Source organism: Perca fluviatilis, chromosome 6 (genome assembly GCF_010015445.1).
Source record: "Perca fluviatilis chromosome 6, GENO_Pfluv_1.0, whole genome shotgun sequence".
In the NCBI taxonomy this organism is placed as follows: domain Eukaryota; kingdom Metazoa; phylum Chordata; class Actinopteri; order Perciformes; family Percidae; genus Perca; species Perca fluviatilis.
In genome coordinates, this window is record NC_053117.1 from 40,068,674 (window position 1) to 40,085,000 (window position 16,327).

The following is a 16,327-nucleotide window of genomic DNA, read 5'->3' on the forward strand; positions in this document are numbered from 1 at the left end:
AGCTCAGGTGATCACTCTGAAAGTGTGAAGTGATAAAATGTGAGCCATGCCATGCCACAGCATGAGGCTTCCTTCCCACCGACAGCTTAATTGAGCTCCTCACCCCCCTCCTCGCCAACAGTGGGCGGTGCTGCCAAATTTGGGAAGCAGATAAAAGGTTTGAAAAGAGCAACGGGAGGCAGGGTTGAGTGCAGATGATCTAATGAGACTGAAAAGATCCATCTGCATGAGAGTCCTACCCAGCTTAAACTCAGTAAAAATTAACATATCTGCAACATTTTTGGGCCCAGACTATTGAATGACTTACAGACAATAAGTAGGGCCTTAAAAATCAACTCATAATTTAACAGGAAGCCAGTGCAGAAATCTAAGTATTGGACAAAAGTCAATCAGAATCAGAAAAATATTTATTTAAGCAATATTACAGAAGAAGGTTTTGATTTAACATGCCAATAATCAAACCCTTGAGTGTAATATTGTGATTATACAACAACGGTTAGCCTACCAACTAAATAAAAGTTAGGATCAAACTGTGTTCATATTGTGGGGCAATTTGCTCTCAAAATAAAAAAAAAGAAACAAAGATGATGTGTAGTCCCTCCCTGTTTAGTCAGCCAGCTAACGTAAGCTAACGTTAGCTTTGTAGAGATTGTGGGAACTTCCGAAACTGAATAACTACCGCACATATAAACACCAAACTGCTTAGCTAGCTCAGTCCTGTTGTAGCTAAGATAGCTGCTGAAGAAAATATTTTTTCCATGGATAGATTTCCTGTCCCTGTAAAGGCGCTGACCAGGGGTGGAGCTAGATGCTCAGTACAGTAGGGGCGGAGCTTAATCATGGGGCCCTCTGCTACCAAGTCATTTTAAAATTAAAAACGTTATAATGTGTCACTTGTTGAGCCAAGTAAGCCTACATGTCAAATAAAACACTAAGAAATGCCACATGTTTTGACAAGTTTGTATTGACGAACAAAGAAAACAGTTTGCCAGTCAAGTAACAATTTTTCAGCACCACGGACAGCGACAGTTGATGGACAGCGATGGAACACACCAAGTGCGCTCAATCAGTGCCACACTATATAATTGACATGGCACCATTATATAGTAATATATATATATATATATATATATATATATATATATATATATATATATATAAAAATATATATATATATATATATATATATATATATATATATATATATATATATATATATGTGTGTGTTTGATAAGAAGAGCTGGAATATCACTATGTGAGATCATATGCAGTAACTAGCTTCTTTCAGCTAATAATCTGCAATGTGTCACTTGGCGAGAGCCCCGTTCTCGTCAAGTGACGCAAGATCTGCAGCGTTTGAGGGGCCCCTAATTGGCACGGGGCCCTGGGGCGGCCGCACCCACCCACGCTATCTCCGCTACTGGCGCTGACACGCCAACGCGATTATCGGTAGCCTGGCGAGGTCGGTGACTCGAGTCTGTTCGGTGTGATCCGTGCCCGTCGTCCATCGGCGTTAATTTTGGCCGACCTGACTTCCTGGGTCAGAGGGCGGGCAGTCGGACTCAACCACTTCACCGATCTGATTGGTGGAGCACTAACCTGGAAATGGCGAGCGGGATGAGCGTGACTAGAGTCTCTCAAAATCTGACGAAAATCTTTTAAACTGACCTTAAACTTTGTTGATCTGACATGAAGACAGCTCAAGTCAGCATCGCTTCGGGGTGTTCTGAGGCACTTTTTGGACCTCGTGGAGCCGACTGATCAGTCCGACTGGCTTTTCTGCCGACGGTCGAGTTGGTGCGTCAGGGGCTTTTAACGTTACTCAGCAGCTAACTTAAGCTAACATTAGCTTTGTAAAGATCATGGGACTTCCCAAACTGAATAATTACCGCACATACAGTACAAGCCAAAAGTTTGGACACACCTTCTCATTCAATGTGTTTCTTTATTTTCATGACTATTTACATTGTAGATTCTCACTGAAGGCATCAAAACTATGAATGAACACATATGGAATTATGTACTTAACAAAAAAGTGTGAAATAACTGAAAACATGTCTTATATTTTAGATTCTTCAAAGTAGCCACCCTTTGCTTTTTGTGATAACTCTGCAAACCCTTGGTGTACTCTCAATGAGCTTCATGAGGTAGTCACCTGAAATGGTTTTACCTTCACAGGTGTGCTTTGTCAGGGTTAATTAATGGAAGTTTTTCCCTTATTAATAAAAAAGCAAAGGGTGGCTACTTTGAGGAATCTAAAATATAAGACATGTTTTCAGTTTTTTCACACTTTTTGTTAAGTACATAATTCCATATGTGTTCATTCATAGTTTTGATGCCTTCAGTGAGAATCTACAATGTAAATAGTCATGAAAATAAAAAGGAAACGCATTGAATGAGAAAGTGTGTCCAAACTTTTGGCCTGTACTGTATAAAAACACCAAACTGCTTTGGTAGGTCAATCTTGTTGTAACTGAGATATCTGCTGTAGGGTTGGATACCAAAACCGGTGGGAATCGGACCGGATTAGAACGCAAATTTCGGTTCCTCATTTCGGTTCCACTAAATGTGTCGACTGAAATATACGTACGTAAAAACAGCCTTTCTTTTACTGTCTATGGAGCTAGCTGACATGATCTACGATCTGAGCTACTGCGCATGTGCGAGTGCAATCAAAGATAGTACAGAAGAAGAAGAAAAAGAGAGGTCTCACTCTGTAGCTAAAACAGAGACCTGAACACAGGGTGAAAAGAGGAGCTGCAGCAATGTGCAGTACAACAAAAATATGGTGTTTTTTGAAAATTAAACCATGTAAACCTATTCTGGTACAACCTTAAAATACAATTATGAACCTGAAAATGAGCATAATATGGGTCGCTTTAACTTGTAACAGAGTATGTTACAAGTGTAGTATTAGTACTTTTACTGAACTAAAGGATCTGGATACTTCTTCCACCGCTGCTGCTCACAGCCTGTGTAGACCAGTCTGAAGGTTTAACTCGGCGTCTTCAGAGCAGCTGGATGATAACAAAAGGCTCGGGCCTTTGTGTCTCTGTCTCCCAAGGTCTCTGGAGTTAGATAACGCCTGACGCACGCACACAGGGAAGACGCAGTTGGAAAAAAAAACACACACACCTGCTGCCGTGTGGTCGGGCTGACATTGATTTCAGTCTGCGCTGAGGTGTTTGGGTTCATGATTTGGGTAAGCATATTTGATTACAGCGCCAGGAATATCTCACACGCATGCACGCATTTGGGTTCATGATTTGGGTAAGCATATGTGATTATGGCGAGAGTTTGCATATTGAGGCTGTGAAAACAGGTTGCTGTGAGTCGCCTGTTACTGTTAAAAATGTAATCATTGTTTTGCTTGATTTGCAAAATTCTATGATGGCTAAGGAACTTTTTTTTTCTGACCTTTTTAGGGTTTTATGTCGACCGAACTGTACGTAAGACGACTATAAAATATACAGTCAAATATGTGACTTTTACGATGAAATAAAAGCATGGCAATAAACTATACATGTCTGGCGCTTGATGTGATTCTCATTTTCCAGTGTGGCCCTTACTGAAATCTGGAGTTCCCCCCCTGCATACTAGCCTGGTCCTAGCAGACTCTGGTACACTAGCCTGGTCCTAGCAGACTCTGGTACACTAGCCTGGTCCTACCAGACTCTGGTACACTAACCTGGTCCTACCAGACTCTGGTCAATTAGCCTGGTCCTACCAGACTCTGGTACACTAGCCTGGTCCTACTAGACTCTGGTACACTAACCTGGTCCTACCAGACTCTGGTACACTAGCCTGGTCCTACCAGACTCTGGTACATTAGCCTGGTCCTACCAGACTCTGGTACACCAGCCTGGTCCTACTAGACTCTGGTACACTAACCTGGTCCTACCAGACTCTGGTACACTAGCCTGGTCCTACCAGACTCTGGTACATTAGCCTGGTCCTACCAGACTCTGGTACACCAGCCTGGTCCTACCAGACTCTGGTACATTGGCCTGGTCCTACCACACTCTGGTACATTAGCCTGGTCCTACCAGGTAAAGATTCTTCTTGCTCTGGCTTTGACTTCTGGATATTTGCCAGCGTTGCCACAACGGACCGAATGGCTTCGCTCGCATCTTTCTCCAATCTCACTCGCACCTCAGATAGTTTGGAACAGTGTTTCCCAACCTGAGGTCCGGGGAACCCTCAGGGGTGGGGCAAAGATCACAGGGCGCAAGTCTTTATCTGGTTTAAGGTTGAGGTAAAAAAATAAAATATTTTGCAAAACAAATTATGATAATACACTAGAATATATAATGTATACAAAAGTCGATATAAAAACTACATATTTTTGTTCAGACACACAGACACATCACTATTTTATGAATGAAACATGGCGGAGAAACGTAAAAGTGCTGATAACTGCTCTGTATCAAATTATACAGTATACAGTATCTATCTCGAGAGTTACCTCCACTTCGGTTTCCCATGCTTGTTACACACACAGGGACGCACAGCAGCACACACACATGCAGAAGATTACTAATAAAAATATTAGGGTGCAAATCCTCCATCATAACAGCAATGCAAGAAACTGCTTGTTTTTAATGTCAATAACAAAATGCTCCAAATGTTTTATACTGCTTTTATTGAAAGTGTTTTAACTTGCTGTTATTATCTGCTGGTTCGGAAATGCCACCGAGTCTCAGAAAAAGACAATCAGAAAAACAGTCTTAACTGCCAGCAAGTTACTTGGGATAACACATTGCATTGAACACATTTACAAAGACAGACTGCTGAGAAAGGTCAATAACATTGTATGTGACCACACACACACACCCCCTGGCATCACTTTTTAAACTACTGCCATCTATGCGTCGTTTCTGCTTACCCCTTCTGACAAAGAACAGATCCAAATTTTCTTTCGTACCACGAGCCATAAAAGCCTTAAATCAGTCAGAATAAGCTAGTCGTCCAGCTGGTCTGACCATACCCCAAGGGTGTATAGTGTATTGTATTGTGCGATGTATATTCTTCATGTTTTGTTTGTCAGTGTCTGATATAAGAATTATTTGTTTGTATCATAGGTCTGATGTCTTGTTATAAAGTGCCTTGCGATTGTGCCGCAAACCCAACTGCCCCACGGGGACAATAAAGTTATCTACTTCTATGCTCCAAGGTCCAAACGCGCCTGGCTTTTAAAGGGAATGGGAGATGATCTCTGATTGGTTGGTTGCATGTTACGCCTAAAACACACCTCTGATTAATGAAGACACTAAGTACAACCCTTTAGAACCAGGCGCCCGGCGCAGGGACCCTTTTTACCACCACCAAACTAGAAAAAGTGGATTTGGACACGCCCTAAACACACCTGCTGAAAGTGGATCACATCACTCCAGTTCTTAAGTCTCTACACTGGCTTCCAGTGCCTCAAAGAATTGATTTCAAAATACTTTTACTGGTTTATAAATCACTAAACGGTTTAGGGCCAAAATACATTTCTGATCTGCTACTACATTATGACCCACCCAGACCTCTCAGGTCGTCTGGGACAGGTCTACTTGTTGTCCCCAGAGTCAGAACTAAACAGGGGGAAGCAGCGTTCAGTTTTTATGCTCCACAGATCTAGAACAAACTCCCAGAAACCTGTAGGTCCGCTGCAACTCTCAGTTCTTTTAAATCTAAGCTAAAGACCTATCTTTTTGATGTTGCTTTTCTTTAAATAACCTATTTTATTAACTTAAATTTCTTATACTGCACTGTAACCTTTATTGTTATACTGCACTGTCAATTTTATTCTTGTCTTTTAATGTTTTTAATTAGTTTATTAATGTTTTTAAATTGTTTTTAATTGTCTTCTAACTGCTCTTTAATGTTTTATGTAAAGCACTTTGAATTGCCCTGTTGCTGAAATGTGCTCTACAAATAAAGCTGCCTTGCCTTGCCTTGCTTTACCTGCGCCCGGCGCTTCACACCGTGCGCCTAGATGGTTAAAATAGGGCCCTAAAGCTGAAGGTTTAAATGTACCTGGGTGTTGTGGTTGGGTCGCTGCCTGCCTGGGCCCAGAGGCTGGCGGCTCTTTGCGCTCTGCCGCCTCCTGGGCTCCCGCCTGGGCTTTAGATAACGGCATGGGCGACGGCAGGAAATGCTTCGGGAAACCTTTGAAGAACCAGGCACCGGACCTCTTCCACACCTGAGAAAACAGAAGAAATACATGCGTTATATATAGGCTTCACAACAGAGAGAAAGTGAATTGTTTTATCGGTCAGCTGGTGTGAAGCACTCACCTCTCGCTGTTCTCTGCAGATCTTGCAGAGCCAGACGGCGCGGGGCCGACTGCTGCACTGGGTGCCACACTTGGTACACATGTTCTACACCACAGGAGGAAATACAGACTTACAGCTGCTCTTTTATACATTATAGCCGTCTATCCTGTTGCTAAACCAAAATCAGCATCCTGCCAATTAAGATCTGGAGCCGAGGATATCGCCAAACATGTTTTCTTTGGTTGGCTGTTGATGTCAGTGTTGTTGTACTCGAGATGGCTCTTAAAGTGATGGTTCGGAGTAATTTCACCCTAGGGTCCTTTGTTTCGATAACACTTGCCTGATGGCTTCTACTCTTTGTCACACTGCATTATGATAATATCAAATTTGTTGTAGTAGGCCTACTTTAAAATTGGGGGTCAGTTCTTAATGTGAACATTAACCTGGTGCATTATAAAAACATTTAAATGGTTGCTTCTTTTTTGTTAAATTTACAGCAGAAGTTCTCATAGAATCTCTTTTATATCCAAGATAAACGTAGACTGGGTGACCCCAGCCCGTTCTGCCGGGGGTTTGATTTCTCCCTGCAGCTCAGGCTGGGTAAACCTGTACGTTTATCTATCCTGCTTCTGTTACAAATCTGCAGGGACCAATCACAAACTGGCTTATCCACCTGGCGCGCTATTAACACGATGACGATAGAGAAGAGACCAAGCAACTTCTTGTTTACATTCGGCCACCGAAGCGCAGCAACCTGTCGTTGCTACATCACCCAGATCGTTGCTCTGATTGGTTGAACGACTGTCCAATTGCTTATACAGAGTCATTTGAACTATGCCCGTTGATGTTGTGCGGTAGAAAATACAGAGCAGACTCCCCAGACTAATGTTGAATCTGAAAAGATTGAGCTTGGTCTGGTGATAGCCGGACCAAGATGAACTGTCATTGGAACTGAAATGTCCCTAAACTAACTGATATCGAATTAGAAATGTAATATAATTGGGACCTTGAATCAGAATCAAATTGGTTTGGGGAAATTATTTGCGATACCCAGCCCTCATCATCACCAACCTTTTTGAGATAGACACACACAGACACACACACACACACACACACACACACACACACACACACACACACACACACACACACACACACACACACACACATATACATACACACACACACACACACACACACACACACACACACACACACACACACACACACACACACACACACACACATATACATACACACACACACACACTCACAAACACACACACACACCCACACACACACACACAAAACACACACACACACCCACACACACACACACACCAACAACACACACATCATTTCCGTATAGCCAGCCCTCATCACCACCAACCTTTTTGAGATAGACACACACACACACACACACCCACACACACAGACACACAGACACACACACACACACACACACACAACCACACACATATACACACACACAGACACACACCCACACACCCACACACACACCCACACACACACACACACACACACACACACACACACCCACACACACACACACACACACACACACCCACACAACACACACACACACAACAACACACACAGACCCACACAACACAACACACACACACACACACACACACATCATTTGCGATAGCCCTCATCACCACCAACCTTTTTGCAGTCCTCACACACCACGGAGCTGACCCCGGGGGAGCCCAGCTGCTCGCCGCACAGCAAACAGCGGGACTGTCCATCGCCACACACGGTCTTCTTCATGTCGTCCAGACGGTTTATCAAGCGCCTGCAGCAGCACAGGGGAGGGGTGGGGGGTCTTACTTCAACCTGGACCCTATTATCCAACACGGTCTCACGGCAGTTCGTGAAATGGTCACGATATTTTAAACTATTGATTCGTGTTCACTTGGACGTTTTTGTCTCGTTTTTTTTCGTGGTGGCCAGCACGAAATGGTCTATAAATATATAGAGATATAGATATATATAGATATAGATATATCTTCAACAAGGGGGGTCTCAGAGTTACTGCAAGGGTGCCACCAAATTCTTAATGTTTTGAAAGCTTTTTTTAAAAAACATATTATTAACAAATATAATGATAGGCGTAACTGGCCTATAGGTGAGGTAATCACTAACATAGCCATCCACAGATACAGTTTAACCCAAATGATTCACTGTGCCATATGGATGTTTAACATTAAAACATGATTTATAAAATCATGCCAACAATTATTGTTTTAATAGCACTAAAAAGGTATGTATATAAAGGCTTTAGGCTGCCCTCCATGTTATTGTAGGTCCAGTTTTATATGCAACTAATTTTAAACAATTTGTAGTAGGGGGTCCCTGATCTAAAAATGAACATTGAATATTGATATTATCTGTTTCCCACCTTGTTAAGTCATGGTTGATAATTATTGTGAGAAATCATTAACATGATCAGTGTCTTGAGTAGCATTAATCATTAATAAATCATATATAACTATCATTAATCATTAATAATCATATATAACTATCATTAATCATTAATAATCATATATAACTATCATTAATCATTAATAAATCATATATAACTATCATTAATCATATATAACTATCATTAATCATTAATAAATCATATATAACTATCATTAATCATATATAACTATCATTAATCATTAATAATCATATATAACTAAAGGCAAACTGAGCAAATTTGTTATTTCAGAAGAGTGTATCAAACTGGTAGCCGTTCGTATGACTCACTACCCAGGAAGTAGCTCTCAGTTTCAAAAAGATTGGTGACCCCTGCTTCACACCAAACAACCTCCTTACGCTGATTTTCGGCATTTCATACTACTAAATTAGCCAATTATCTAGATAAAGCTTGGGAGAAGAGGAAAAAAGCTCTTTATCGAGATGAATTGTAGATGAGAATTTGTTGTTTGTGTGTGTACGTGTATAGACATACGTGTATGTGTATATGTGTGTATATGTATATATTTGTATTCGTGTATTTCTCCGAATGATTTGTATATGCGACAGGAAAATGTTTGCTAAATAAGTAAGTTTGTGGTGTCTTGTAATCCTGTGTGGGATGGGCCAAAATGTTTGGCATGACGCAGAAATAAAACAACTAACTAACTAACTAACTAACTAACTAACTAACTAACTAACTAACTAACTACTCGTTACCGTAGTCGTGCTGTGACCACGACATATGCTTCCCATTAAATACATTAGTTTACGTTTTCATGCTGGCCACCACGGAAAAAAAACAGACAAAAACGTCCCCGTGAACACGAATCAATAGATTAAAATAACGTGACTATTTCACGTACTGCCGTGAGACAGGGTTGTATTTTCCCATGTTTTTGTGTCTAAGTGACTGATGGGAGCACTGTTAAATAAACCCTTAATTCAGCCACTTATTTTTACTTTTTACTTGGTGCAATAATTTATCAGCTACATGTGCACTGCTGTTACTCATGTTCACACTGTACTTATTTATGTTCATACTGCCAGTGTTGGGAGTAACGTGTTACAAAAGTTTACAATTACAGTAACGTATTCCTTTTTCAGAGACAGTAATTTTGTAATATAAGTAATTACTCCCAAATGACAGTAACAAGTAATCTATAATGTATTACATTTTGGAAGTAACGTGCCCAACACTGCATACTGCACTACAATAGAATCTGTACAATCCTAAAAAACCTAATCTTACTTACTTCTACTTAACATTTTATTTATTTATTATTGTAGCTAGGTTACTTTATTTACTTTATGCACATATTGACTCGCTCTTTCTATTTCTTTTTTTTTTTACCTTAAATCTGACTGAGAGCAACTGCAACTAAATGATTTCTCTGAAGGGATCAATAAAGTATTCTAATTCTGATTTATATGTGTAAATATGCTGGCTCTATATGTGCTAAAAGTCCTGATTATTTACATGGAGTCTGGTGGAGATATGCTGGCTCTATACATGCTAAAAGTCCTGATTATTTACATGGAGTCTGGTGGAAATATGCTGGCTCTATACATGCTAAAAGTCCTGATTATTTACATGGAGTCTGGTGGAGATATGCTGGCTCTATACACGCTAAAAGTCCTGATTATTTACATGGAGTCTGGTGGAAATATGCTGGCTCTATACACGCTAAAAGTCCTGATTATTTACATGGAGTCTGGTGGAGATATGCTGGCTCTATACACGCTAAAAGTCCTGATTATTTACATGGAGTCTGGTGGAGATATGCTGGCTCTATACACGCTAAAAGTCCTGATTATTTACATGGAGTCTGGTGGAGATATGCTGGCTCTATACACGCTAAAAGTCCTGATTATTTACATGGAGTCTGGTGGAGATATGCTGGTTCTATACACGCTAAAAGTCCTGATTATTTACATGGAGTCTGGTGGAGTTTGGTGATGGTGATTTCGGGGCTGTTTCATGTTAAACTAAAAGGATCTTACTCTTTAACTAAAAGGTCTATCTCTGTAGGGATCCTTTCCATAATGTTGTCAGACACTTAGAATAATAATCTGAGTCTGTCAGCGGCAACAACACAACTTTTAGTGGACGCTGACTGATGCTGAACATCTGTCCTGTAGGGTTACATCACAGCCCGGTTCACGCTTGCTGATTACAGCGTTCTCACTTAATACTGGACTGATTTTAAAGATTGTTGTTCCCATCAGTCACTGTCCAGTTCCCAGGCTAAAAAAATCATCAGTCTCAACAGGCAGTTTTTTGGTTTTATATGCACATATCAGAAAACCCGCTGCCTGTTTTTACGACTTCTCACCCGATTCTCTCTTGCTCCATGGCCTCCATCTTCTCTGCTCGAGCGATCACGCTGTTTATGATTTCTTTCTCTTCGTCCGTCAGGTCCGGACCAGGACCGGGGCCCGGCTGCATCGTCCAGTTGCCCCTGTCAGCCAAAACACAAGCAATCACACATTTGCATCCACGCAGCATGAACTCATTACACTGCTCTTACATAGCAGGTATCTTTATAGGGTACACCCTAGACCAGTAGTTCTCAAGCTTTTTTCAATAATGTTCCCCCTTTGAACACTTTTTTAAGACATGTAAATTAGTAAATAGGGTGTACTGAGACTAATTCTGGTTCGGTAGTCAGATAGTCCTTTTATTGGTCAAAACTTAACCTAACTCGAGCAAGCCCGGTTTTCAGCCAGTTCAGACCATTTGAAGAATATTCCAGCGCAAATAATGTTTGGTAAAAAATAAAAGATATAAAGAGGAAGAAGTGATGTCAGTGATACATTTACTAAACAACAGTCTTGGACCTGGAAAACATTTAGATGCTGATGGAAAAAGGAGACAAAACCTTGGAAAAAGACGGTAGAAAGAAGGAAGGAAGGAAGGCAAGAAGAGGTCGAAAATAGTAACAGTAGAAAGAAGGAAGGAAGGCAACACTAGGGCGACAAAAGGGACAGAAAATTCCAAAAAGCGACAAACTTTGAAAAAAGTGACAAAAACTTTGACGACAAAAAGACAGGAGAAAAGAGCAAGGAAGAAAGGTAAGAATAGGTCAAAACCTTAAAAAAACAGCGACAAAAACTTCTAAAAAAGCGACAAACTTGGAAAAAAACACAGTAGAAGTAACAACAGCCTTGTAACTAAAAAACATGCAGTCCTCCAAAGTACCCCTAGGGGGGACACGTACCCCCATTTGAGAAATACTGCCCTAGTCTATATCGACGACGTTTCATTTCCGAGATCACTCCGAGACCAAATGTTCCACATTTCGGCCCGGATGTGCGTCCCCTTCCTCTGTCTCTGTGTTAGGGGGTTCTAACCTGCGGCTGATTTGTGAGGACTATGGTTAACTGCTCCTCAGATCTCTGCAGGGTAAATCCAGACAGCTAGCTAGACTATCTGTCCAATCTGAGTTCTCTGTTGCGACTAAAACTACTTGTGAACGTACACACGTTCCACCAAAACAAGTTCCTTCCAGAGGCTATTTAGCAGAAAAACCAGAGCACGTTTCTCTCCCATCCCAGAATGCTGTGTGGACTAGCCAGACCCTCTTCCGCGGAGCTGTGGAGGAAGGTCTGGCAATGGGAGACTACACTGCTCTCTCTCTCTGCACTGTTACTTAGCAGATATATTTATTCGGCAGACATGAACAATCTAATGCAATTCAATACACCGGTAGCTACATTATACTTTCACAAAAACTAATTAAAACTATAGAAAACTTTCTGAAAACTAACTCAAACTAAATTAAAATCAAATCAAAAGGTCAAAAAACTAATTTGAAAAAACTAATTGAAAAGTCAGAAGTATAATAACCTTGGGCGTGCCTAATAAATTGGCCGCTCAGTGTACATGATGCAGATAGCTGCGGAGGAGATTGTCTACTTACTGCTCTTTATCACTGATCCCAGATCAGCCGTCAGAGGGAGGCAGAGGAAACAAAGCAGAGCACAGTGAAGGCTTGGTCCACTCACAGGCAAGTTTAACATCACAAACATGTTCTACAGCAGGGGTTTTCAGACTTTTTGTGTGTGTGGACAACTATTTGTAATCAAGAATCCTCATAATACACATAATGAAATATGTCTACACACAGTCCTACCTGAATTAATCCGCACCTCTTAATTAATAGGCCTACTAGCACTAAAACTATAACTGGTCATCGCATCAGTACAACTGGCTTTTGACCTGTCTCTCTTAGTTATGTTGTTATAGTTCTAGCCTGCCGGGGGACTTCCTTCCTTCCTTTGACACACTGAGCTGCTCTCTCCTCTCCCTTTCTATTACCATTTGTGTGCATCCCGTCCCAGAAATGCTTGTTATTAATCCTAGCTTCAGGGGAGTTTACTCCCCGGAGTCCTTATGTTTTTTCCACCCAGCGTATTTCCTTGGAGAACGTTGGCACCAAGATCCTGGTTGCAGCTGTCGCCGTGGTCCTGCTGCACTCCCTGCTGAGCTCAGCGGTGCCCTGCAATGTCATGCAGCTTCCTGCTGAACCCTGCTGCTTCCTGCTGAACACTGCTGCTTCCTGCTGAACCCTGCTGCTTCCTGCTGAACACTGCTGCTTCCTGCTGAACCCTGCAGCTTCCTGCTGAACACTGCTGCTTCCTGCTGAACACTGCAGCTTCCTGCTGAACCCTGCTGCTTCCTGCTGAACACTGCTGCTTCCTGCTGAACCCTGCTGCTTCCTGCTGAACACTGCTGCTTCCTGCTGAACCCTGCAGCTTCCTGCTGAACACTGCTGCTTCCTGCTGAACACTGCTGCTTCCTGCTGAACCCTGCAGCTTCCTGCTGAACACTGCTGCTTCCTGCTGAACCCTGCAGCTTCCTGCTGAACACTGCTGCTTCCTGCTGAACACTGCTGCTTCCTGCTGAACCCTGCAGCTTCCTGCTGAACACTGCTGCTTCCTGCTGAACCCTGCTGCGTCCTGCTGAACCCTGCAGCTTCCTGCTGAACACTGCTGCTTCCTGCTGAACCCTGCTGCGTCCTGCTGAACCCTGCAGCTTCCTGCTGAACACTGCTGCTTCCTGCTGAACCCTGCAGCTTCCTGCTGAATCCTGCAGCTTCCTGCTGAACCCTGCTGCTTCCTGCTACGTCCATCCATGCTCTGCTGGGCCGCGCTACATCCTGTAACGCCCTGCAGCTCCCTGATATGACATGAACTACTACGACTACCATTTGAAGTCACTGTTCCATTATTAAAGTGACTATTATCGCCACTGTTTATCATATCCCCAACCGGCACCGTCAGACACCGCCCACCAAGAGTTCTGGTCCCAGGTTTCGCCACTGTTGCACTGCTTGCTCTTGAGGGAATTACTGTAATTGTTGGGGCTTTGTAGATTATAGAGTGTGGTCTAGACCTACTCTATCTGTAAAGTGTCTCGAGATAACTCGTGTTATGATTTGATACTATAAATAAAACTGAATTGAATTGAATTAAAAGAAAGTTTACCGCACATAACGGCTGCATCATATTTAATTTATTTATTTACTCAAGCGCCCGAGGCCATAATCAGGTTCATTTGAACAACTTATGGCTTATTTCCATAGCAATGGAGTATTCAATCTCTACAGTAATAAGAACACTTGGATATAGTCAAAATGTCAAAACCTTTGGCGATTTTTAGGGGATTATTAATCTTCAGAGTTTTACAAGTCCTCAAAAAGTCGGCTTTGTGAGTTTGTCCACTTAACAGCACATCCGCAAAACATTTCAGAAACGCGAGATCAAGAAACTAGCTGGAAATTAAAATAATAATAGGCCTTATTCATTCCATTTATAATTTAAAACAGGGTGTTTCATATAAACTGCCTATAAAGGCTATGCTTGTGATGTGATCATGACAACATTCTTTGTCTCTGGCCCTATACACATTATTTAGGCCTACTCCTGGTTAAACAAAAATTTCCAGGAATTTCCTGGTAAAATGTTAAAAAACTATTATTTTATATTTTATTTTGCTTATCCACTGACCACCTGCAGTACCCTCACGAACCACTAGTTTGGGAATGAATGTTCTACATCAGGGGTCTTCAACATTTTTTAGGCCAAGGACCCCTTAACTGAAAGAGAGATGGAGCAGGGACCCCCCTACTACTTATATTGTGTAAAGATGTAATTGCATATTGACCTGGGCTGGATAGATGAACATGGATGGATCAGTATTTATATTTATACATAATGTTTTAATGTGAAACATACATGTGAAAGGCACAGTGTATCCTTAAGCTTCACTAAAGCGAATCATCAATATTGTGTAAATTAAATGTTTTTTTGAAACGAATAGGCCGATTTATCTTTGCTAATAATATGTTGGATTCCTGGTAATGTCTATTTTCAGGCATATTCTAATTTTAAAAACAACAAGAAAAACTTTCAAAGAAATATCAAACAATAATTTGGTGCCCCCCACCTGCAGCAACTCTGAGGACCCCCTAGGGGTCCCGGACCCCTTGAAGATCTCTGTTCTACATGACGGTGATGCTTACCCTGCGTGCACGGTCCTCTGCCGGTCGTTGGACTGCCAGCGGTCCGCGCTGCTGCTCATCACCGTGTCCGTCATGTTATTGGTCAGCGTCTGCAGCAGGACACACAGGGAGACGGAGGTTCAATTCCATTCAATTTATAATGTCAAATCCTAACAGAAGTTATCCCAGGACATTGTACAGATAGAGTAGGTCTAGACCACTGGTTCTCAAGCTTTTTTTCCATAATGTACCCCCCTTTGAACAGTATTTTTATCTTTATTTCAAAAGACAATTTACAGAAATTCAATCATCGCAGTACGTAAACAAACAGGATACAAAAATACATACAAATGTGTGAAAGTAAAAAAGAAAGTAATCGTCTAAACAGAGGAAAATAAAGGAAACAACAAGGGACAGGCTTTCAAGAATGTTAAAAATAAAGACAGAAGGAGCACTTAACCAAAGAGATTTGAGTAGATATCGGATATTAAGATCGCTTTCTTATTGGATACCAACTTAAGAGACTCGGAGTACAACATGTCAGATTCAACCTGGAATAGTTTGAAGCACGGTGTTGAACTGGAAAATGTTGCCTTGTGGATATGGAACTTACCTAATAAAATAAAGAGATTTACAATATTACACAACTTTCTATCTTTACATTCAAAATAGGTAATAATATGTTTCCCTTCAAGAGTTATTGTATATGTATATGTACAGTACAGGCCTAAAGTTTGGACACACCTTCTCATTCAATGTGTTTCTTTATTTTCATGACTATTTACATTGTAGATTCTCAATGAAGGCAGTATGTAAAAGTAGCCACCCTTTGCTTTTTTTGATAACTCTGCAAACCCTTGGTGTTCTCTCAATGAGCTTCATGAGGTAGTCACCTGAAATGGTTTTACCTTCACAGGTGTGCTTTGTCAGGGTTAATTAGTGGAAGTTTTTCCCTTATTAATAAAAAAAGCAAAGGGTGGCTACTTTGAAGAATCTAAAATATAAGACATGTTTTCAGTTATGTCACACTTTTTTGTTAAGTACATAATTCCATATGTGTTCATTCATAGTTTT

General features: G+C 41.3%; 1 protein-coding gene across 2 annotated transcripts in view; it reads right to left on the bottom strand.

Annotated features, from left to right (window-relative positions):
* LOC120559991 (rabphilin-3A-like) overlaps positions 1-16,327 on the bottom strand; it is an 89,862-nt gene that overhangs the window by 27,304 nt on the left and 46,231 nt on the right. The window contains exons 2-7 of one of the 2 annotated variants that reach the window (XM_039802071.1): positions 15,275-15,363; positions 12,671-12,682; positions 11,084-11,209; positions 7,950-8,079; positions 6,282-6,365; positions 6,022-6,187 (exon numbers count right to left, since the gene is read on the bottom strand). In XM_039802071.1, coding sequence (XP_039658005.1) covers positions 6,022-6,187; positions 6,282-6,365; positions 7,950-8,079; positions 11,084-11,209; positions 12,671-12,682; positions 15,275-15,348 — 592 coding nt within the window. In that variant the 5' untranslated portion in view covers positions 15,349-15,363. The remainder of the gene's footprint in view (positions 1-6,021; positions 6,188-6,281; positions 6,366-7,949; positions 8,080-11,083; positions 11,210-12,670; positions 12,683-15,274; positions 15,364-16,327) is intronic. The other variant, XM_039802073.1, reaches the window with a different exon arrangement.